At 38.3% G+C, this 26003-nt stretch overlaps 1 protein-coding gene across 3 annotated transcripts in view; it reads right to left on the reverse strand.

Moving 5' to 3' along the window:
- The window catches only part of LOC307018106 (rho GTPase-activating protein 26-like), a 74385-nt gene that overhangs the window by 6920 nt on the left and 41462 nt on the right, over positions 1 to 26003 (reverse strand). For all 3 annotated transcript variants that reach the window (XM_079648180.1, XM_079648181.1, XM_079648179.1), the window contains exons 8-21: positions 25615 to 25719; positions 24862 to 24991; positions 24521 to 24621; positions 23282 to 23376; positions 21581 to 21659; positions 20194 to 20230; positions 19895 to 19960; positions 18904 to 18978; positions 18722 to 18806; positions 17729 to 17787; positions 11543 to 11648; positions 9662 to 9821; positions 7726 to 7870; positions 7257 to 7440 (exon numbers count right to left, since the gene is read on the reverse strand). In XM_079648180.1, the coding sequence (XP_079504306.1) occupies positions 7257 to 7440; positions 7726 to 7870; positions 9662 to 9821; positions 11543 to 11648; positions 17729 to 17787; positions 18722 to 18806; positions 18904 to 18978; positions 19895 to 19960; positions 20194 to 20230; positions 21581 to 21659; positions 23282 to 23376; positions 24521 to 24621; positions 24862 to 24991; positions 25615 to 25719 (1427 nt within the window). The remainder of the gene's footprint in view (positions 1 to 7256; positions 7441 to 7725; positions 7871 to 9661; positions 9822 to 11542; positions 11649 to 17728; positions 17788 to 18721; positions 18807 to 18903; positions 18979 to 19894; positions 19961 to 20193; positions 20231 to 21580; positions 21660 to 23281; positions 23377 to 24520; positions 24622 to 24861; positions 24992 to 25614; positions 25720 to 26003) is intronic.

The following is a 26003-nucleotide window of genomic DNA, read 5'->3' on the forward strand; positions in this document are numbered from 1 at the left end:
GAAAATACAATCACAGTCAACCAAATGACATATATGCAGGAAGAGGGTCATCTTGATTGTTTCATTTGTTTGTTATTACACAGCTTACTTCGAAAAATCAGTCCTAAAGAAGAGCAGAGCGATAAAGGAACAGTACACCCACACCTCATCGACACTGCCTCACCACCACCGACTACACAGGTTTCACAAATCCACAGGTTGTTTTTTTTGTTGCACCAAATACATACAGTAGGTGGATCAGGGCATTAATGTTTTTTTTACCAATTACTCTGAACATCAGGGCCCTTTTTGATAGCATGGATTTATTTTAATGAAATGTGGTAGCCATAGTAACACTGCTCTAGCCTCAGGCAACATTTGCGATAATCATGGTCGGTTTGTCTTTGGGAACGATTTGTTACTTCAATAACCACCTTTAACACGAGTGATAAACAAACATGCTGATGCCAACAATGCACTCTAAAAGAGAAATATTGGCTATAACTCTGCAGTGGAATCACGTGTTGTGAAGTGAAACAGGCAGAGTGATGGATTTGAGATGGAAAGTTCATTCATGACCTTCGAAACAGCAGTTGTCGAAAAATATTTCAACACATTGTTCCATCGGCGGCTGTTTTGGAGCTTCTCAACGTTTCACACAGATACTAGGAGTTTACACTTATTCTTGTACACGGTTGAACACTGTCAAAATTATAAACTGACTATCTAAATTGAATCTGTTGGTGTGACATCTCATCATTTATACTGTTTCAAGTCAGATGGAACTCTGACTGGTGTCTGAAATGGATGGTAACTAGGTAAATATGACTAGATATTTCAGCCAATAAAGCATAGTCAATACATGTTAGCAATGTAGCTTGAGCTCGTAGCTCTTTTCAAGTATTGAATTTCATTTTATTAACATTTGCTTTGTATTTTAGAGTGACAAAAACAATAAAATACTGTGCTGTCTTCCTTATTTAAATGTTAAACTGTCAGTTTGAGTGACTGTCTTAAAGATTCATGTTCTCTCTCACATTGTCACTCACTGCTCGTTTGTCAGAGTTCTCTCTGTCATCTGTTGCAATGTATTTACTTTCCATTCATCTCCCTCTAACCCATTCTTATTCTCTTTCTCCCTTTAGCGGAGCTGTTAAAAGAGACAAGGAGGGATGATCTCTAGCTGACAATCTACTATACTTTCATTGATTTTATAAATCAATGATGTATTCTCGAATGAAGTTCCCTCTGTTCTCAGGTAAGGCACACACATATCTGCAGGCAAGGCAAAAGAGAGAGTGAATCAACTTGTTTGAAGTGATTACAGTCTGGCTGTGATATTCACAGCACATATTAATTAAACCAATCTCCCATCTCTCTACATACACTCCTTGCCAACAGGCCATTTATTCACTGTGCTACAACACAACATACACTCCCTGCAGAACAAAACATGCAAAGTCTACACAAAGAAACTACGAAATATGCCGAAATGCATGCATGTGTCTAGAATGAAGACAATGTAGGCAATGATGACCATTCTTGCAATCTTAACACTTAAAACAACTACCTCCATTTAGAGAAAAACAATGTTTGCCACCAATATGACACCAAGAGTTTCATTTTGAATGACATAAATATAGTTTAAAAAGTGATATAAGTTGCCGCACTGCGACAACGGCATGCGATTCTTCTTAAAGTCCTCAACTAGGCCAGTGCTCTCCTGTTGATCGTATCTCTTTTTAGAGTGACAAATGATATGTCTTTTTAAGGTCACAAAAATGTAAGGTTTACAATCTTGGGAAGATCACAAAGGAATGTGTCATCTACAGTACAAAGGCCATTCAAGAAAAACATCTGCATAACTACCATGACCCCCTAATATCAACTTTTGACTCCAAATGTCATGACTTTTAGTTTCTACTGTTGTCCCAGAGAAACCATTGAGCCCCACATTGTATCAATATGTACACAGTGAAAGCGATGAACTGTATATTCTAGCAATACCGATGACAGGAAAGCGGTTGGACAAGTTAGGTTGGTTAACAGACACGCTGCTGCTGCTTTCATCTGAGCGTGCTGTAGGTTCATCTGTAGTATCATAAATACTTATGGAGTTCAAGCCATTATGAAGCACTGACACCGCCTCATCTGTGCAGCTGAACACTTTACTTTAAATGCCCAACATAAATAACCACCATGGCAGAGACAACCAGGATTTTCTTTGGGCTTTTATTCCCTGCTTCACAGTTACCGTAAACTCTAATTCAAATTTCTCGCATGTTTGCACATACCTAAAACTCTACGATAAACACAGTGGATTCTAACTCGGAAATCTTTCTAAATGTTTAATGTCACTGTGACCTCCGTTTCCAAAGCCAAAGTTTCATCATCAAATAAATAGACACATGTTTATACTCACCACTCTGCAGTTTTTCTTCTTTAACCAAAATACAGCTTTTTATTGACCTATTAATTCAAGTTATTCTTAATCGTCCTGATTCATGAAAGCAACTCAAAAGCCTATTTGCATAACGTATCATACTAAAGCTGTTAATATGAAACATTTACTGTAAAATGTTATAAACGGAAGCATCGGTAATTAGGAACAAATCAAAAGTGGAGAATTTGTAATCAATGAGTGGCAAAAGCAGCTGTTTTATACTCATCAGTTGAAATAATTAGGCTTGCTATTTAATTAATCTGCTTATTCGTGATCATTTAGATGTTGATATGGATCGTTATCCTCATTCAAACAAACGATCAAGTTGGGAAATAGCCAGACTTGTGAGTGTGCAGCTTGTGATGATTGTTTGTGGTACAGGGCATCATAACCGATACATTATATTTACAGCGATGCAGAAGAGAGGACAAGCTGCTGAAGAAGGCAGAGATCAGCAAATGTCAACTAGAGGAAGTCTACCAACAACTTTCTCTGATCTTAATGCCTCAGGCAAAATCAAACATATCCAGTGTTATCAGGGTCGCAGCTTTAACATCTCTTTTAAACTTGAGTTGACTCCTGTCTGAGTGACTTCCAGTACTCACTGTCATATCCAAAGGTCTAAGAGTGTGAGAGAGGGATGTGTTATGTTTGTGCTGTGTGGTATGAAAAGAAAAAGGGAAACATATTATGCAAATGGTTTAAAATATGATCAAGCAGGTCATTAGACCGAGCAGTAGTGACTGGCACTGCATATGACTGCATGTATGTGCGTTTTTATAGCTATCTATATCTATTGTGATGATTTCAGGATTTGTTCCCCCCCAATAGACGGTACAGTAGAGTTCCCTTTTTTTGTATCATTAGTTATTTAGATTTGTATCACTTCTCGTTAGATTTTTCTCTCAAATGTCAAACAAAACAGGAGGAAAAGATTAAAATTCACTGTGTTTCCCCCTGAAAAGCAGGGAAGACGGTAAGAGACTTGTTTGACATTTATGCGTTTACCTTAGTTCATCAGATCGAAGGTCAAGAGCATGGTTTCACTCGTGATATTTATCATATTATTCACAGTGCATAATGGACTCAGAGGTCAGTCAGTAAACTTCTACTCATTCATCCTTCTGTAGCTCACTAGCCTCTTCTCCAATTTGGATTGTTTTTCTAAGTTGTCGTTTTTTATTAACTTTCTTCCTGCATTACTACAAAGAGTCACGTGGATGTGATTTACATGTGAGATGCCTTAAAGAGACATTTTGAAAGAGGTGTGAGTCCTCCAGGAATTTTCCAGCCAAAACAGTTCAAAAACATGACAAGAAAACGCTGACCCGTAATCCAGGTGTCAAAACAAAAAAAAAGTGCATCTGTCTCAGGGGAATGTGGGGCTCCTTCACTTCCTTGTTAACCTCCGCCCTCTGTACCTCTGTCTTGTCTGTGATGAGTGTACAGGCTTGTTTTCTTGGAAACCTGTTACGTCTGGTTCTTGGAGCTCTTGAAAACATGGTAGGGCTCGGATTTGACTTAAATACCATACCGTAACTCTGTCTGCTGATTGTTGAATTTCTTTTACAAATTATTCTGTAAATGGGTTTAGATAAACCAGATCTTGAGCATCTTTTAGTAAATTGAAGAAGATTGTTTGAAAGTGGAGTATTGATCCTTTCCTAATACACAATTGTTGTTGCAGGGATTGTAAACGAATTGCAAGCAATTAGAGTATTTTTACTTCTATGAAAATGTCTTATATAATATATATAATGAAAATAAATAAACATTGGAGCATCGTAGGGACTAAAGGTCAAGATCAGATAAAGCTTTTGTTTGCCCCCTTTAACCAATGTTCTTCATTTAAAATAGATGTAATGGTTAAATTATCGGAAGTTCCATAATGTTAAACAACATAATAACCATTATGTTCAACAAAATATTAGTTGGAACCATTTTCATCTAATTTGCTAATAAGATTTAGGACATTTGAGGACAAGAGTTTGGCCTATTACTGTACAATGACCAACATTATAACTACTTTATTAACAAGGGCAATTTATTAGTCTTTGTTCTACGCAGAGATCAAAATGATTATTATGGATTTTTCAACATCTCATGACTTACAAAGATGACACACATCATGAAGCACTGTTGCTCTAAAAAGGAAAATGTGGCACAATCTACCCAAATCTAATTTGGCAGCTACTCCTACTCCTCAAACTGGGTTATCACTAACTTCTTTAAAAGATTTAGAAAAACACTTTCTCTGTTCTGTAGTGTGTGGAGTTATCAGTGTGGTTTATTGTTGACAGCCTGAAATCACCCAACAGCTCTATCTTTAAATCTAAAATAAAATCCTCAGCTCTGTCTCTTCACACCGATTTATTTTTGACCATTTTTTTTTATAGCCAAAATCCATTAGCAGGAAAAAGAAGGCATTCCATCTGAGAAATTGTATGAAGTTAACGATACGTTGGAAATAAATGAAGGTAAATCTGTTTTGCCTCTATCACACATACATACAATTTATATATAATAGGGCCACAACATAAATAACACTTGACGGCACTCTTCTCAATAAAAGCATCTCCTAAAGTGGAAAAAAGTCTTTCTGAAAAATGATTTCCTGGTTGCTTTTGATGCTCTTATATATCTCTTTCAGTTAAATATGACATACGTTTATCAGTGTTTTTTATGTTGCAACACTGTTAGGTGAAAAGTCAATGCAACACAAATGACTGTGTCCTTACCTATTCGTTCAACAAAACACCTCCTTAAGTGGATATATACCTGGCATTTAAAGTGTTTTCTTTTTCTCCATCTAGTTCAAACTAACATCTAATCACCATCTAATAACCATCTAATACGCTGCTTATTAAGGGCTTTATAGGAACATTTCACTAAATGTTGTAATTAGTGATATTACAGAGAATGAAATACAACAGAACACAGCTATTAAGTCCTTTATACAATTTAAGGACTAAGGTCACACGATTAAAATGTTGTTCGGATTAAAACTGTGTAACTTGTTTGTTCTGTATATTTATTCTTGGCCTTTGCAATTAGGGCTGATCTGCAGCAAAATGAAGCACAAGCCAATTTTGCCAAGAGGAAAAATATAATCAAAAAATAGTGTAACTGTTAACTGCAGGTTTTACTACTCAATGTTCAGTCTGATATACACATGGTAAAGCATATATAGAAGGTATAGATGCAATATCATCGACAAAATATTCAATTATCCTTTTTGCTGTGTTATGTTAGGATGATCAAAACAAAATCCACACATTAGATATGTAACTTTCACTTAGGGAATTACTTGAATGGGTTAGGTTGTAGGTATAAGTGTGGTTGATGTTCAAACAGATATAACAGTGGCAGAGAATTTACATCTAGAGGTGAGCATTTAAACACAAGCTGGATGCAACAAACAATCTCTAATAGTGGAAAAGGAAAGAATATAGGAGAGTGAAAGTAGCAGCAGAGACACAGAGGAAGAGAGGTAATCAGTGTCGATGAGCATCGTCATGGTTGCAGGCTGTACTTGGGAATCTGTCAGTAAATAAGATGATTGGTAGTATGTATCTTCTCTTGATCTCACAAAGTGTCGACATCAAAGATCCCATGATGTCGGGCCTTTCGTTTGTCCTCACGTTGCATTGAGTTCCATATGCAGGGGTGTGTTACCCCCTGCTAATAATAAACTAATAAAAGCATGTGTGTGTCCAGTTTTTATGTAATGGAGGTGCTTGTTCTGACAGTCAAAATATTTTTGTTTAAGTTGGTCTTTGGTTTCAGTCATGTAAACTGTGGGCCAGACACAGTGTGTAAGATAGATCCAAGACATACATGCCAGGTACTTTATCCTATTTCAAACTTATTTGAGTAGATCATGTATGCGCGATATGATTTAGGTATGTGCGTGCATGTAAATGGAATTTCCTGTACTTGTTTTTATTTCAGATTCCCTTAATTCAGGGGAAGTAGACACAGCCTCTATTGTTTGGGCAGTTCAGTTCCTTTCTAGGAATGTTTCCCAGATACTTTTGGGAGTTACACCGACAACCTGCCAGTCACAAGACTGCTTTGCTAAGCTCAATATGCTAACATGTGTATATGTGCTTTTGCATTCCTGTGAATATTTTCTGTGCATGAAAAAAAGTTGATGTTTACATTCTTGAACCCTTGTGACTGTATTTTTACCTGCCTCTCTCTCTATATATACAAATGGGTCCAAACTCTCTGCCAACCCTACTCACAAGCATCTGTGAAGCTGTAAAGCTTCTAGCTATTGTTGTTTTGTATTTTATTTATGGTGATTTCTCTTAATGGGTTCTTTTCTTTTCATCCTTCTTCGATTGTTGATGCAAACCACCTTGAGCTTCATTCTATTAGAAAAAACTAATCTGGACATATCTGTTGGGTTTTTACAAGATCCCAAAAGATTTAAAGCAGATGTTGTGGACCGAAACATCCCAAAGCATTTCCTCCAACAATTACACACACTTTCACCACAGCTTACAGAAAACAAGGACAGAAAGTGTTTTTGGCAGTAGAAAATGAAGTGTAAATGGTAAACACATACAAAGGAGCTGCTGATGTGTCATTAATTACCCATACATTGTTAAAATACACAGAATCTGCTCTGCAGTTGCCACCTCTTTTTCAAAGATCTTTCACTCTAATTAAAAAATTGGGTAGATTTGGCCCCCATGAGGCTGAAATATGTGAGGTAGGTTGTGCGGGTGTAATTGCATGTACACTTGGATATAGGTGTGCGATTGTAGTTGTGCTTACTACCCTAAACATCTCATTCACAATGATGAATGTACTAATAATGACTCACAGTGAGCTGGGTCTGATCTGCCGGGCGTCCTGCTCCCCGTCGTTGCTGGTCAGGCTGTGTCTCGGGGTGCGGCCCTGGCTGCTGCTACTGCTGCTGCTGCTGCTGTTGTTATAGTTCACCGTGGAGGATATTGGTTGCTGCAGCTCAGCGACTGTGGCATTGGCAATACTGTTCTTCTTTTCACCTACAAGAACACATAAGGGTTACAAAGTCTGTGGTGTTTTTATTCAAAACATGTTGCCAATTTTTCCGCAAGTAGCAACTTTTTTACTGGCGTGGCTACTTCATACAACTGTTAACCTCCCTCTGATTATAGGCTAACTGATTCCAAGCCAATCGGTTTTCTCTTAGTCTCGTACATAACCAAACATATTGTGAGCTAACTCAAAGAAAACCACTCAGGGGAGGAAAACCGTTCGTATATTTATTGAATTATTTATAATTAGGCATATTAGGTGGTCCAGCTCACCTTTAACAGAATGTGTTGGTGTGTGGAAGAGTGTGAGCGGCCTCTCACTGCAGGACGGGGCTTTGCTCTCCGTGCTTCTCCTCCTGGACAGGTTGAGCTGCATGTTTGTCGGACCGGTTGCAGGAGTCGGCACGTCCCTGAATATCTGCATTAACAACACAGGCAGTTGTAAGTACAAAGAAATAAACTACAATAAAAAATGCCACTGAAAAGTACAAGTAGTAAACAAGTACACCATGTTCTTGCAGCTGCGATCAAGCAATATGCTTACGCAACTTCAGATACATGTGGCCTATTTTACCGGATTAAAGGCAGATGCATTAATTACAAGGTTATTAAAAGTGTAATCACGTGAATATCCATGCAACTATTTTCAAGCTTGTGAAATGATGGAATATATGAACACAAAAAGCATCATTGCACAATATAAGGTTCTGATAAACCAGGGGTTCCCAAACTTTTCAGCCCGCGACCCCCAAAATAACAGTGCCAGAGACTGGCGGGGGGGGCTAGTGAATTAGTTTCAGAAAAAAAAAGAAAAAGTTTGAGAAACACTGCGCTAGTGGACTGTCAAAGAAGAAAGTGTCTATGCAAACGTTATTATTAATAATAATTTAAAAAAAAAAAGAATTATGAATTATTTAAAAAAAAAGAAAAAAAGGATTTTCCATTTTTATTTTGTTATCAACCACTTTGGGAACCCCTGTGCTAAACCACCAGTGGTAATATGACTCATTTTACTCCTAGTTTATAATTATGCTATATTTTTTTGTATAAAATGTGAGCTGGAACAATGTATCTAATATTAATTCCTGGATTCATGCCATTGGAAACTTTGCAGCTTAGACTCCACATAAAACATAGCAGTAAGACTGTATGTTGCTGTGTAACATTTTTTTATTTTCCCAATAATCACATTATGCAGAATCAACAGATTGCAATTTGTGGAATTTATTTTGACTCTGCAGATTTATCTAGATTTCTACATGTCTTGCTACTAAATATGGCTGTTGGTGTTATTTTTTAAAATTATCCCAATGTGCATTCATCTGTCATCGCTTTATCAGCAAGGTTGACACCCATAACTTCACTTTAGATGGAAAAAAGAGGAACAAAAAGGATTAGATAGCTGTGGAACCCATTTTAACTTCCTGGATCTGATGTCTTGATTTGGATCTCATAAAACCAACAAATGTTTGAGTACAGTACATGAGCATTTTGCAAAGCTCTAGTAAATCGTTTCAATACCGTCAACACCAAAATGAAATCTTCAGGCAGAAATCAGCAAGTAAAACAGACAAAATGTCTGAAAAAATGATCTTATCATTCTTTTGGGGAGAGAGGGCAGAAATGTGAGGTGCAGACTGTCACAATTCTGATTGTTCTGCAGGTGTACAATAGGAGACAGTGACACGTGATGACGTCTTTTGAAAGATTCAGACCTGCTCCATCACATCTTGTACTACACTAGATAGAGACTGTTTGTAAGGTCTGAATGATGGACAGTGCTGTCTCTGTGTGTGTGTTATTATTGCAACACACACTTATTTGGCATGTGTGTATATTCAGGCATTTAAAAGGGTGTGGGATATGTGTTATTTGTCTGTGTCTGCAATCCTTTTTGTGTAAAATGCGAGGGTCTGAAACCGTCATGTGGATTTGTCTGTTTCCATGGTGACATTTGTACGCAGCTTGTCCTGCCAATAAGCTGGATCTCATAATAACTGGATTTTAAGCATATACAGTTATTGCGTATACTTAACAGGTGTCGGGTGTTTTCAAATTATAAATAGTTGGGTGCATAGCATGTTGTTTGAATTCACAATTACATACAAGTCAATTCCCCTGACAAAGCATTCATTCATTAAAACTTCAATTACGTGTGGTTGCTTTTGCTTATGTTATTCATTGTATACACACTCAAATTCCATCTTACCTTCTCATGGTGCTCTATGAGGATCTCTACCACAATATTCTGGAACTTGATGTCCATGATGGCCGCCACCGTCTCCTCCTGTGGGCGAAGCAGAGTTGGCCCAAAAACCACGCCCAGATTGGCGATGGTCATCAGGTTCTGCTGGTGATGACTGGCCACACTGTTGAGGGGGGGTTAGAAGAGAGTAAGCGAGTAGCATTTACAAATATCACAACACCTTTATGGAACAATACAGTTCTACAGCACATCAAATATCTGCTCAAATGGCCATCAACTTTAATCAACACACTATCCAGAACATTGTTAAAGAAAACTGAAACGTATGTCAGAAAATTACGTTTACCTGCCCTTATATACAAAGGGTGTTATTTGTTAGCGGGTATTACGTAAACAATGACCTAATTAATTGTCATGTTTTATCTTTATTTCAGTAAATGAATTTAGAGTTTCAACCACAACATCCAACATCGCTAAACTAGACTCCTGTTTCCAGGATAATTGGAATAAACAACAATGTGTTTAATTTTATGTTTACCGTTTGCATGATTGGGCAAGTGAGTAGCTGGTTAACAGTACTAGCCCGAGGGGACATTATAATTGGGAAAATGGAAAATCCTTATTTTCTTAGCCCTGTATCAGAAATGCATTATTTTTGTTGGACTGAGAGTTGAGGTGTGTTCACTCTGAATGAGCCATTCAACCTATAAGCCAGTGAAAATGAAAATGACCACAGGCAGATGTGATGCACTAAGCCGTGGTCAAGATGTTTATGTAATCAGCATATCGCATTTGCGCTCGCCTACATGTTTTTAAACATGGCTGATGTCACATTTGCTGCACATTATATGATGCTATGCCGTTGAGGAAAAGCCCCATATAGCCAGAGGGGTTAGATAGGGGTTAGGAGTTAAAATACAATGCCAGTCAGCTGCTTTAGAGGAATACTACTTACACATAATACCACTGGGCATGCATTGCCTTTTAGTTTATGGGCTGCAACAGCTTGTGGATATGTAATCTACAGACAGAAATCCTGTCGAGTCACAAATGTTTTTCTTCATAGAGTTGAATTTTTTCTATTTGCAGCACTGCAAATTCATAAGTGGGTTTTGAAGTTCTGAGAGAAAAACCCAGAAAGAAAATAACTGATTTGTTAAACATCAGAGTGCTTTTCAGTATCAGGTCTGCTGAGATGTCCTCAAGCAAAACATTACATTTTAATGAGCTACTGGTTAGTATCATCCTATTTTCTCCAAGTAAGCACTGATTTGGTAGTTTGTCAAAAGACCTTTAAACCCATACGTTAAACTATGTAACCAACCCTGACAGCATCATGGCTTTATTCCAGTGTGAAGTCATCTCATTCAAGTTCAACTAAAGTTGAATCAAGTTAATGTCTGACAGGTACACTTTTTCAACTGAATTTATACCCAGTTTAAACTTATCACAGGGATACATATTTGAGATGCAAATTAAAGAAATAAGTGGACACTTCGTGGCTGTGAACATGGCAGCGTCTGTGCTTCCTGGAATCCTCAGAAGGACCTGCACATGACCGTTTACCCTTTATTTACCTTCAAGGGATAAGTCGAGAAATAGCTCTGGCCTAATGGCTGCTTGAAGGAGTTTCTAATTGTAGAGGACACTGTCTTAATGCCTGAGGAGAAGGGATTACAGAGAGCCCTAATCCTTGTCTTTCATGGGAAACAACAACAATCAAGATAGGAAGTATTACAGAGATGTAGAAAGAGAAGAGGGTATGAGAGAAACATGCTAACACTACATAGCAACTCCTCAAGTGAAATAATGCTGAAACAAGGTCTCCACTAGTATTTACAGCAAAGTGATTTACTGCAGTCTATGTGGGAAACCTCCACCTACTTGGACAGATGTTTCATCAGCAGCTCCAGCATCTGTCTGTTCTTCTCGGGCAGCCGATGTACCAGGGCATGGATCTCTGTAACTCGGGCCTCTTGGTTGTCCAACTCTGGAGAAAAAAATAACATATTAAGACACAGAGATAGAGACTTTTAAAGACATAATAACCTTAGCTTCTTTAACCCCTCATTGAACATATAAAGCTCAGAAAAAAAAAAACACTAAACCAAAGTATTAACTACACCAATGCAACCAGACTGTTTATTCTTGGTACAAAGGTCATGCCTACAGTAACACATTTTACACATAGACATTTGTAATGTGTAGGCGCATACAGTATACCATACTCTATGTGAATGAAATCTGTAGAAATTTGCTTAGAAAAGAAAAAAACATGTAAAGGGACTTTATATGTTAAAAAAGGTATTAGATTCAGTCGAGACTGAGGTCTACACAGATATTAGTACATAGTTAATTTCAGTTTTCAAAGACCATGTTTCTTATGAACCCATTGGAGAGCTTATATAAGGCAGAAGCTATTTAGGGACAGACTAGCAGATCTTTTGTTTTAGTTTTTCTTTAAAATTGTTGACAATTACAGACATTTAGAATAATACGAGCCTAGTGCTTTAAGTTTGAATGCAAGTTTCACAGAAAGTGCTTGTAACTCTCTTAATATGGACTGAAAGTCAATTTGCAAATGTTTTATAGGAAGAAACCCAGACAGCTTCAGAGACTAGGCAGAGTGATTGAGTCAGAAGCAATTGGAGTGCTAGTTACTGAGTGTTTAACAAGGCTACAAAGTGGGAAATCTGAGTGTCCTGGTGATAGGTAGACATGCAGGGCAAACAGACAGACGGGCGGCCAGAGAGACCTGTTGTTGATCTATGACAACAATAATTCATGGCTGCATAGCGAGTCGATTGAGAGATGGCAGCCGACTCGCACTAGATCAACCCTCGGGCCCTGGCTGTCAGCGCCAGGCATTACACTTCCAAATGTAAGAGAATCTCACACACAGACACCTACACACACATTTCTAACCAAAACCAGAGCTGAAAAGCAGTATTTAATGCATAAAGCAACATTCGGATATTAAGAGACCAACTACTTAGGGCCCCTTACACACACTTATTATTTAGCAAATGTAGACCATTAAAATAAAACAAAAGCATGTGACCACTCACACACACTCTGAAATACCTTCAACATACGCCTCTATGCACACGTTCACTGCACAAAGATGCATAACTTCAAATATATGCATAACCATTCAAACAGTTACAAACATTATTTCCTATTATGCATCCTATTCACACAGATTATGCTCAAGCACACACTCCTTCTCTTCAACTATAATCCACTACATGCACACTCAGAAATGTGTTCATATATCAGCTCTACAGGGGAATAAATACGTGTAATACAAGTACAAATGTTTTCATTTGATCCAGAATGAAATGCAGATCTCAACTGCTTTTTTTTTTTTTTATTATATATTTTCCAATTATATTAGTCTCTGGAATAATTTTGCCAAGAGAGATTTGTTGGTAAATTTCCAAGGAAGACAAAAATTTGATTTTGGATACAGCTTAGGAAATATTATAAGCACACACCAGAAGCTGTGATGAGTAAAAAAACAAAAGAAAAGACAAGCTTAAAACATAGGCTGTGCCGCATGGGTAGGATGTGACTCTGTAGGCAGTAGCTATGGTGCTGAGTCATAAGTGATTACACCAAGCGGAAGTAATTTATCACTGCAGCCTCCATCTCATAAAACACTATACAGAAGGGGACCTTTTAAAGCCACTTTTTCTCTCCAACCTTGAATTACAGGGCTTCAGACAAATTCAATGTCCCAGTCTTCATGTTTTGTCTTATAAAAACCTGTGGGGGTGCATGCATCTGAATACAGTTACATTTGAGACATATGTAATCACACACACATGCGTGTTCAGTTCATGCATGTCCTCGCTTATTATTAAATAAACTATGGACAGGTGTTGAACATGTTCATTTTGATGTCACTCTGAAAATTCAAGGGTTGAAATATTGCAAACGGCACTAAGAGGTTAATTCCACTTCAGAAAACATGTAACATGCTTTTCCTCTTTAGCTGCAGTAAGCAGCCAGTTTCTGTTTAGCTTGAAACAAATGACAGTAATTTCATTTCATAATTTCATAACACCTTTTTCTTGTCTGAAAAAGACAGGGGGAAAAACAAGTCTGCATCTCTTAAGCATGAGATGAGGGGATTTGGATTATGTATGGAGTAAATGCATTTACAGTCAGGAAAGCAAACAAGTAGTACATCCACTTAAAGTAAATGAAGCGTGCATTACATCAAGAGGCGTGCCACATCTGCTGACCGTCGATTGACTCCAGCTCAACCACTTTCACTTTTTTCTAACGTTCATTATTCATACATCATCCACATCACCTGGTCTATGCAGCATAATGCAGAATATTCTATATCTGGTCTTTAGCACTCTGCTTGAATTCATACGTTGGTGGGTTAGACACATACTGTATAAACATACTATAAAACATCTACATGTACAGTTTAAAAAAGACCCAAATGATATATTGCTATTGTAACCCTTGTTAGAGCAGTGTCCTGTATATAAACTGAGTGGATGCAAACTGAGTTTGTGATGATTTGCAATAAAAGATCACATGATTCTACTTCATCTGGAGCATAAAGATACTTCAAAGCGAATAAAGGTCAAACCCCTCCAACTGTGAAAGCTAGCATTTTCTTTAAAGCCACACTCATTCATCAGTGTTCTTGTTTTAACATGAATTAAAAAAAGGTTTGCTTAAAGACACAAACCAACAGAGAATTACTTTGAGACTCTCCTCTCTATCACATCATAAGGTGATAATATGTCAATGTTGTGGATCCTCTGCATCTCTAAGTGGCCAATGAAATCGATCAATATTGCAAAAGACATAGTTTCAATCAACAAAAGAAACACATTGCTCTAAGCAGCTGTGGGCAAAACGTTTTTTTGAAAAGCTTAGTAAATACTATAAAGCAAGCATTTCATAAAAAAAAACTGGCATCAAACCTTTCGGATTGAGTGTCAAAAATGTGTGAGTACCGTTGTATTGAACAACAGGTGTGTGCTTTCAGTATGAAAGTATCATGTAATCTGTTTCCAATGAAACTCATAGACATTCCGGGAACTGTTTGACCATAATTGGAAAAAATGATCAGCATTATTATTCAGGATGAGAAAAAAAATAATGTTTAAGAAACAGGCTGAAATAACACCACCTGGCTAGGAGCAACACAACACTGACCTCGTCCATTTATGAACACAATGCGGTTGAGTTATTGACGACAGTGTTTGTCGTTGCAAGAAACAATGCTAGCCGGTTTGAGGAGGGAAGATATTTCTGATGGCCAAGGATTGAGCTCAGCTCAAACTCTTACTGTGCTGTTCCATGAAGTATCATCATACCTTGCTTCAAAAGATTATGTCCATTGACATTTTTGTTATCCGACAATTGCTGACATTCTCCCCTCGTCATTTAAGCTATCATTCTTTTCCGCAAAAGCACAGGACGTTTAGATGTTGAGAAACAGAAGAGGAAACAAACATGGTAATATGGAGTGTGGTTAGGTACAGCAGGAGTCATTCAAGGTGATCAGGGAACTAAGTGTAAAGCATAAGCATGCTATCCATTACAGGTCTATCTAAATACCAATCCTAGCTTAAGCTCATTAGCTTTGGATAACGACCAGAATAATGAGGTTGTGTCTTCATACGAATGGAGATAACTGCAAACTATAACACATTGTCAAAAGAAATAGGTTGTACTCTCAAAAGGTGATAAAATACTTGTGTTAAGAATAGAATGAGAGACCTTTAGAGAGAAGTTCAAATCCTGCATACATACTCATTAACATACAATAACTGCTTGAAGTAGGCGGCCACAATTCCATTGTGAAATTAATCTTGCAATGTCTTACTTTCATTAGCTTAGGTCAGAGAATTCAGAATTCAGAATTGATGAAACGTGGTCCAGCTTTTGAGTACAATTAGAACGAAAAAACCAGAAAGGAGATTCAAAAAGACAAGAGGATAAGAGTAACATTTAAGAAGTGTGTTCTTGCTGGCACATGCCGAGCAGGTATCTGAAGAAAGGGTGGCACTCTCAGCTCCCTCCTCTTAGTACTTTTCTTTAAGTCTATATTTTCGTGGTTCAAATCAGTGCTCCAAAAATGTATTTAGGAGCATAGGAACAACAAGAGAAGAATCAATTACATTTAAATGATCACTGTTACTGTTGGAGAGTTTAGGAAATATGATTAATTGTTTTTTAAAACAATATTATTTATCCTGACCCACCCATCACGTGCCTGTCAGAAAATAATACAGCTGCTGTTTGACCCTCAAACCTTACAAAATACTAAGCACACCATTCAAACTGGATACTTAAAACCAGATAAGCATGGGAGGGGAGTAAGCCAAGAGGAAACTAGAGGAGGAAGAGAAGATTTGCCAGCAGGGTGGTGGGTGGAGCTGAGGGAGGATATGGTAAAGAGGGAGGTGAAAGGGAAGAGCTGAAAGAGGGGGTTCAGCCAAGGACACGGCCCTCAAAGCACCCCACTGCCTCTGCCTTATTCTGCTTTGGAAAATTACAAAAGCATACTCACACAAGCAAGCACATTCTCTACACTATGAACACACTAATTCATGACATGCAAATGCAGACACCCACACAGCAGCTGGTGAACGACAGAGGAAAAACAGAGGGGTAAGTTAAAGAGAAGGAAAGAATTGGGGCGAGATGAAAGATATAAATATGTAAACGTCTATAAATAGTTGGCAAGCATGTGTTCGATTTTATGGTTATATCAAAACCATGAATACACGCATTATAGCATGGGTGGTCCAAGTGTGTATCAAACCGGCTACTTTGATACTCTTCACTACCACGCTTTATTCCTCTCTCCTAATAGACACGGTTTCACCCTTTACTCGTTTTCTCTCCAGTTGGCCTCAATGTGGAGCCATTTCCTGGTAGTGTTGCCAGAGAAATAAGGTCATTTCCTGGAGTTCCTTCCCTTTTCAGCTCAGCTTCTACAGGCTTAGCTACCGCCAAAGTAAGAAAACAGGTCACTGACGCATCCTGTAACACAGCAGATCAGACTGGACACAACTAGACTCAACTGCACCTGGGCTTAAACAAATCAATATCAAAGATGGACCAGACCATACAAAGTCAGGTCAATCAGGTGTTAATAAACCAAACAAGATCAAACCAGGACAGACAGAAAAAATGTATAATTAAAAACACATTCTGTTCTGAAGAGTCAATGTGTTGTAGTATGAATCAATTAAACTTCTATGGGTTTATTATTTCATTTCACCTAGGAGCCCAAATAGACAAATGGCATACATTGAAGTGATCCTGACTCAATAACCCACACATACTGTATCTGACACAGGGGGAGAACAATCATTTGCAATATGTTGCAGCTTCCTTTTAACCAAACAAAACCTCAGTACACAAACTAACATGTATCTTTTAAAAGGATGTCATTTCCCCTCATCAGCTTCCCAGGCTTATCCCCTTAATTATGGGTTATAATCCTATAAATATTGTGTAACACAGCAGGTTGATTAGATACTGAGTACCCCACATGACAAAAAGCAGTGGGGGGGCAGAGCTGAAAGAGCAAATGGACAGACAGAGGCAACATGGTTGCGCAGTGGGTACCCTCTTAACTCAGTAGGTGAGTCATCTATTTGTAACTGGTTTAAAAGCAAGTCAAGACCTCTCGTACATGTAATATGACCTTTATATGTTGTTCTTTTCTAAAATAAGATAAGGAGGGAGCCTGAAGATATTGCTTGACATTCATTGGGAGAGCAAAGAAGAAGTACTCCTGTCTCAAGTATCGGCAAAATTCCTCTAATCCATCTTTAATCTATTCATACACTGTATGTACTTTGTGGTTAGCTCTCCATGTACTGTATTATCTTACACGGGATAATCTTGAATCAATGACAAACCAATTGCTACTTTGCTTTTCCAAAGTTGTCTGTTTGCAGAGTTTTATATGGTTCACCGGGAATCAAAGAACCTCAACCTACAAGAGGGATTATTTGACATTCTGCTGAATGAACCTACATAAGAGAGGCAAATAAGACACATAAAAGGAATTAGACTCACTGGCAGCTTTGATGAAGCTCCTCTGGTACTGGTACGTCATCAGAGGTCCGGGCAGCACTCTGGAAACATAGTGGCAGAATTTCAGCTGGGAAAATTGAATTTTTACCAAAAATCTATAACTATGGACAGTTCTAGATGAGCACACATCTAACCATCTTCTCTTTCACGTCTTTTATGGCCATCATGCCAGGGTGCACAGCTGGACATCAGTTTATCATTTCTGCCTTAAGAGGGTTATTACTCCTGTTGGTTTTCAATGAGGCCTGACCTGTCTGTCTGTCTGTCTGTCTGTCTGTCTGTCTGTCTGTCTGTCTGTCTGTCTGTCTGTCTGTCTGTCTGTCTGTCTGTCTGTCTGTCTGTCTGTCTGTCTGTCTGTCTGTCTGTCTGTCTGTCTGTCTGTCTGTCTGTCTGTCTGTCTGTCTGTCTGTCTGTCTGTCTGTGTGTCTGTCTGTGTGTCTGTCTGTGTGTGTGTGTGTGTGTGTGTGTGTGTGTGTGTGTATTCAGTCAGGCAGAGTAGATTGAGCGCAGCTTGAACACCATTACTCCTTTCTTTGCCTAATGTGTTTCTCCTTCTACTTAGCTGCCTATTCCTGGCCTCTCTCAGTCCTGATCCTTTGCTCATTAGCATTTCCTTAAAGAGGAGGAAGGCATTTAACCATCAACTGCTATAAAATGACCAGCGATTAAGACCTGGGATCTACTTTTTAAGTTGTATGGATCCTTTGTGCAATGAACACCCCCTCTATGGGAAAATGTATGTTTCTTGAATGAATAAAATAGGCTTAACAAGGAAATACAAATGATTTAACAAAGTGAAACATGGCAAGAGTTCTATTTTTTTTAAGGCAGAAACTGAAGCAGCAATATGCAATTATCAAAAATACTGAGTTAGGAGAAAAGTACTGCAATTTCCAATGAATTGAGAAATAATTCAGTGTTTTGAACAAAGCGAACAATCCATTTCTACATTTCTGTAACCCTTTTCACACGGACCTAAGATAGTGCTTGATAGCACTTGTGATAGTCTTGATCTCCCACTCGTGGTTTTCCAGCTCCACGTCAGCACATGTCTTGGGATCTGATGTGAAACATAAGAAAAACATAGACTGATTAAATGAAAGAAGGGAAGAAATGTTTATTTAGAATAAATAGAGTTGTTATATTTCTGAGTTTACCCATAACAAGGCCCAGTAGTTTTTGTACTCTGGAGTTTACGCCAACGATTCTGTACAAGCCCTGATCATCGATACCTGGAGAGGAGAAGAGAGGTTACTTCCTGTTTTTACCGTATTTAAATTAACCATAACATAATTTAATTTCATCATCAAAGTTAATCATTTGAGTATTGTACACTTGATGCATTTACACTAACTGAAGATAAAGCTAAGCTAAGCCTTCTTGTTTCACAATAGGAACCATATCTGAGAAAGGTATTTATAATAATAATAATAATAATAGCTTGGATTTATATAGCGCCTTTCAAGAAACCCAAGGTTGGTTGGTTTATTTAGGAGGATTTATAGAATCTGAATTTAAAAACAAGTGTTTGAAGTCATCATATTAAATAAATATTATGTTCATAAATGTCCATGAGAGAAACAAAAATTCTAACAGCTTGGAGATACCATTATTATATACCATATACATGTAAATACATATGTTAAGCGGTAAAAAGCTCAAGTGAGTTCCATAATAGATGCTCTTAATGCAGCCGTTAGAGGGAAAAGGGAGCAATGTGCACATGTGAAGCTCGATGGAGACATGTCAGATAAAAAGTCTGTAAAGACAACTTAAAAAAACAGTTTGACCCAGATGTTGTTGGAATATGTCGTTTTAAAAATGTTTTTTTTTTTATGATGATTGATTAGTTGATAACCAACTAATAATTTTGCCTTTACCAGATTTGTAAGACACTACTCGTCTATTCACGTTACATATATTATTTCTTTATTTTTAGTGAAGGAAAAGGGTTGTTAGTTTGCTGTTTAAGTGCATGTCTATATGTTGACGTTTTTGGCGTATACTGTGTATATTCTTTACTGAATAGTGCAAACTGCTGCAGACTATCTAGTATCTATAGCTTTTCCGGTGTGCCACTGCGGTGGGAAATAAAAATATCAGATGAAACACAAAATAAAGAAAAGAAAATCAGAATCGACATTGTACCTCTAGTGTCCACTGCATAAATGAACTTTTTCATCACGTTGAACCCGATCACATCCAGCTGGGCCACTGACGGAGATGGAGACAAGCAGAATAAATACTGAGGAAGAATATGAGCTTTGATTATAAGTATTTAAAAATACAAACAGTGGGCAAAACTACTATTTTAGAGATTGTGAAATGCAGTATTCATGCAATTCAAATCTAACACTAAACCTAGCAATTTAGAAAGCAAGATATATTCTTATATAATAGCGTAGCATTGAATTAACAGTTCATTGATACCAATTAAATCTACTTACGGCCTTCAGCCTGGTTGTCTCTATTCAGATTATACACCTGCAAATAAAAAACACACCCACAGATATAAACCTGCAAATAACTCTAATGAAGGCATGATATGTGTGTACATCCCACCTGTAGTCAACATTTCACACGCACACAAATTAAAACACACCTGTCATACTAGTTGAGCTGCTTTTAATTTTTGCATAATAAGCTTTAAATGCTTATTAGTGAATGCTACTTATCCCAATTATAAGAAGAACTTATCTGGGATGGATCAGGTTATTTAGTATCGTAAACAAGTGTCACACTTATCGTTGACTCTTTTGTAATCTTCAAAACTTTAGTTCCCATGTTAATGGTGAGAATATTGTGTTAAAGCTAGAGCTCTGTATACTCCTTAATGCCTGAACTTTTACTTCCAATAATGTGCATATCAATGATTAGTTATATTTAGAACTCATACGTTTAAAAAGAAAAATGATATAGGATTTACAGTCATTTTGTTTTCAGTTGTGAACTTGTATTGACTATCAAGGTGATGGCAGACAGGGAAGAGGGAAGTCTTAACAACAACAACAACAACAACAACAACAACAACAACAACAACAAAGGTTGAACAAGTTTCAGTCAAACATGATCATCAACATGTCTTGTTTTATTACAGATTGCCAGAGCTCAGAGACTGCTTGTTGGAGCTTGCGGTGTCTTTATTGATGGTGATTACTTTTGTGAATGTAGACAAGAGAATGAAGAGGTGTTGGGGCATGACCATGAGTAACTAAATAAGAGTGTGGAAAGAATAACTAACAAACTTCCAGCCTTAGGGCAAACAAACTGTATATTATGACGGAACAAATGAAGGGTTGGGGAAACTGGCCGTCAGTCAACTTTCCTATTAGAAACATAAACGCGTGAATTATGCGTGAGAAAATGTCTCTATGCCAGTGATTCCAGAAGCTTTCTCACGTGGGACTCTTCAAATAAAGCCCACATCAAGGGTTGCATATTATTAAGTAAACAACCCCACCAAAGATTGATTTTCCATTTGAACTTTAGACAAGTTGCTAAATCACACCTTATTTTACGAGATAAGGTCTGGAGAATAGTATTTGTGTTGGTGTTACACTGACATTGTTTGATAAGTGCCATTTCAGGAACAATGAGATGCTGTTATCTTTTAGAATGGTATTTAGGTGATGTTATTTCTGTTTTTTGTCTTTTTGTTTTATAAAGTTTGTTTTAATGGTTCACTGTTTTACTTCCTTCCTAAAAGTTTTTAGTTCACAAAATGTTCAATATTTGGGCTTTTGTTTTTCTTTTAAGACACGTACACCCTCTCTCTCTCTCTGTCTCTCTTTCTCTATCTTCTCGCTGTCATTGAAGAATAAACTTGTAACCTACCGGTTCTCTCCCATCCATGGCCTCCATCCACAACCTGCGGTCTTCCTCTGAGAGAGCTTGCATGGTTATTACTCCTGGCCTTTAAACACACAAACAAAAAGGTACATTAGCTTATCAAATACTATAATCAGTGGCAATTAACAAACCTTGCAAACACTGGCCATACAAGCACACGGAAAAACATGCCAATACATGTTTGGCTTAATATATTCTGTTAGATTTTTTAAATAATCATCAAAAGCTGCTTGCAAATCTCATACTTATTCAACAGCAAAGCAGAGGTCTATCACTTTACAAATTAGCATCTCACCATAAAGGGAAAAAAAAGGTAAAGATCATTTGGTGTGAAACTTCCCACTCATTCCACTAGGCATCTACGAAATCACACACACACACACACACACACACACACACACACACACACACACACACACACACACACACACACACACACACACACACACACACACACACACACACACACACACACACACACACACACACACACACACACACACACACACACACACACACACACACACACACACACACACACACACACACACACACACACACACACACACACACACACACACACACACACACACACACACACACACACACACACACACACACACACACACACACACACACACACACACACAATGTCCATTCCTGTCTGGTTCTTGATTTCCTATCTTTCCTGTAGTTTGTCACCCTGTTACTGGCTGCACACTCACCTTCAGCTGTCACCTCCACCACATCACTACAACACCCCCCACCCCAAGCACCAATCAATACACCGCCCTTCAATCATGACACAGATGGATGTGCACAGACACATTGTGAACAGGGGTGCCCACGCACACAGACATGTTCAAAGCAAAACTAATATTTACAAAATGGGCTTAATGAAATGTATTTAGTACGGCAACTCATTAATGATATGTAAACAGACACACCATTCATAAATGACCTTGTTTAAGGGACTAACAAACACACGTCAATACATATCTAGCATATTATTAGTATAAATGTAAGGAGTAATGCTTCAAGTTAAGGAGGAGCAGGAAAGAGGGTGGAAGAGGAGGAGGAGGAGGAGGAGGAGGAGGAGGAGTGTAGGAAGAGGAGCACCAGGAGACTGAGCATGAGAGCTTTAACAGCTGCAATATCTCGCCTTTATGTCCAAACTAACTGAGCACCCCCGTGTGTTGGTTAGCGGCAATTACACCACATCAAAAACACATAATGCCCTCACTGAACTGATGACTGATCAGAGAAATGTAACTGTGACTATTTACATGAAAACAGCATACACTGTCGTCAAATTCCAAGATGCAAAACAAAAATCAGAAGCCCTTCCTGTTTAGCTCTTTCCTAGCTTGTTTGTGTGTTTTTCAGAAAGTTGTTGGATTGCTGGGAACAAATTCACCTACAAATCTATTTTCTGTCTGTTGAATTACTCTAGTTCATGGCCGGACGTCGTCCATAAAACTTGTGCATATGAAAACCCTAATAAAAAATGGTGTCTATTAAACTGACTGATTAAGACAACGTTTTTACCCCTGACATAAATTAAATGTGTTATATTTATGAGAATTAAAGTAAAATAATCAGTTTGAGGCGGGTCAAAGGAAGATTGTGTAGGAAGTGCATGGTTTGAACAGGCGACACACACAGTAAAACCACACTCTCACTGACCTGTCCACAGCCTCCACATCAAAACAGAACCTCTTTTCAATCGAGTCCGTCTTCCTTCTGGTGCACGACTTGAGGGTGAAGCTCTCCTCATCTCCCTGATGTGAGTCAAACAAAACAAAACAATACAATGAGATGAGGACGGGTGATTTTTGGACAACAGTCTATTTTTAGGAGTATTTTGTGTATTAATAAGGACTCACTAACAATCCTCTCCTTTTGGAGAGCAACTGAATCTACAGGCAGTTTCCCAACTTGCTTAACTTCCAACTAGAAGCACATTGAGATTTTTTTAAACTAAAGCAATTGCAGCATTGAGTACATCTCATCACAGAGACACTCAGCCCGTAAGCTTAAAGTACACAAGCAAACAATGCCTTAAAAATCTTAAGGTTGTATAAGGCATTTCTGATGTAATCTTCTTTACTAATAGGGTTAACATTTCTGGTAGCGCCACATGTTGAAAGTCACACAAATGTATATTATTTTTTAAATGTAGTACAGTAGAATTTAGTACACAGGGGTATGTTGATATGTTGGGCCCAGGACTGATGTTTTCATCTTGGCTCTTGGATCCCCATACTGTGTATATCTTTTCGTTGAGCTGGGCCTGAAAAGCTTTCTGAGATGTTGAGTGTTTTTTCTCCAGTAAATCACTGGGAATGTTCCGTAAGAACCCTCAAAACACAGGCATGAACTTGAATGAGCTTTGGGTTATTCATTACGTAGGAAGTGATAACAGACAGTACTTTGAGAAAATAGCTGGAGCCATGCTGCTTACTCAGAATATCTTTGGAGGTGCTGTACTCTCATTTATGAGGCTGCTGCTGTGGGAGAAAATGTTTTCTCTCTGTGTTAAAACTGATATTTCCCTGTATGACTGTACGCTGTTGTAAAATGGAAACATGCGTCAGAACGGGAGCTAGGGGACTGACGTTAAACTTGACATTTTCTTGACATTTAAAACATTTGAACAATTTTCTGCTTGCAAAATCCCAATGTAGCTCCTCTCAAAATATCCTGTAAAACGTGTTGTTGTGTATTGGGAAAAATAATAATATATCCACACACACGCAGTGGGATAAACTGTGAGCGAGCCAATTGAAAAAAACAGAGAACATGATGATTTTTTTGTTACTTCTGTGTGTAAGCATGTGGAGCATCTGAATACCTATAGATATATACTAGTAAATAGCGAAGCAATTTAGTGGCATGGCAACTTAAATCCATAAAGCTACTCACCGTTTTCCCTCCTGATTTAGGGTCAAACAGGACAATGGTCATCCTCTTGGGCTCACGATGGTACGTACAGTAGTATTTCACCCAGGTAGATACAAATGAGCCTGAGGGACAAGGGAAAGAAAAGGAGACAGGTTAAGAGAGAAACAAACAAACAGAGGCAGGAGAGGGAGACGGTGTTAAAACAAAAACAAAAAAAGGATGGAAAAGTGAAAAAATCTCCGTCATGCTTGCATTAGTGCTAGATCGGTAACCATGGTAACCACACACAGTTGGAGCAGTTGTTAGGTCTGAATGAATTGCGCACTCATTGTGAAAGGTGACGTGTGTGAGCGGATACGTACGTTTCTCCTGCACATACAGGTATCCCTCCATGGTGTGCTGGCTCACACTCTTGTGTTCGTGTGGATTCTCCTTCATCTTCCTCATGAGAATCTCCACCTCTGACCGCGTGCTCTCAAAACGGTTCCTCGTCTGTTCACACAAGCAAGAAGGAACACATGCATTTAATTAAATGGCCAGATCAGGAGTCAGATTAACATGCAAAAAGTGGATTTTTATTTATTTTTAAAAACATTTCAGCATTCTAAGAAATAAAATAAAATGCTTTGAATAAAAGGAAAAATGTTCAAGGAATGTTCAATGCTACAATCCACGTACGTCCTCTAATCTTTCTAAGCTTCTATTTTTGTAGGGAGGTTTTTGGATGTCTTTTGGGTCTCACGTATTGCAGTATTTTCAGAAATGTACTATGTACTATTTTTTTCTTTATTATGGTTCCAGTGTGACCTTGCTTGTGATATTTGTGTATGTGTGTATGTGTGTATGTGTGTATGTGTGTATGTGTGTATGTGTGTATGTGTGTATGTATGTGTGTATGTGTGTGCGTGCGTGCGTGCGTGCGTGCGTGCGTGCGTGCGTGCGTGCGTGCGTGCGTGCGTGCGTGCGTGCGTGCGTGCGTGCGTGCGTGCGTGCGTGCGTGCGTGCGTGCGTGCGTGCGTGCGTGCGTGCGTGCGTGTGTGTGTGTGTGTGTGTGTGTGTGTGTGTGTGTGTGTGTGTGTGTGTGTGTGTGTGTGTGTGTGTGTGTGTGTCTTTACATTCTGTATGCTGATGGTGAGATCAGTCTTGAAGTGGTTGAAGTCCTTTGCCAGCTCATAGCCGTGGTGATAGTAGGTGAAAAGACCTTGGAGGAACGCCAGCAGCTGAGGGAGACAAAAGCAGCAGGAACATGACGCAGATGAAGATGATACAAAAATACATTACATTATGCAACTATGCATGTTCCACAAAACAATGACTGTCTGAAAAAAATGAAAGTGCAGTAAATACATTTACGCAAATTATCAGAAACAACTTAAGTGGTAAATTAGACCTATTATGTACACATTGTCCTTATTTGTTCTGTAACTAGCAACTGAGGTGACCTCAAGCAAGGCGCTAAAACCTCCAAACTGCACTTTGTTAACAACAAGGGACTGATGTAGTG

The sequence above is a fragment of the Notothenia rossii genome (assembly GCF_949606895.1).
Source record: "Notothenia rossii genome assembly, chromosome: 9".
NCBI lineage: Eukaryota > Metazoa > Chordata > Actinopteri > Perciformes > Nototheniidae > Notothenia > Notothenia rossii.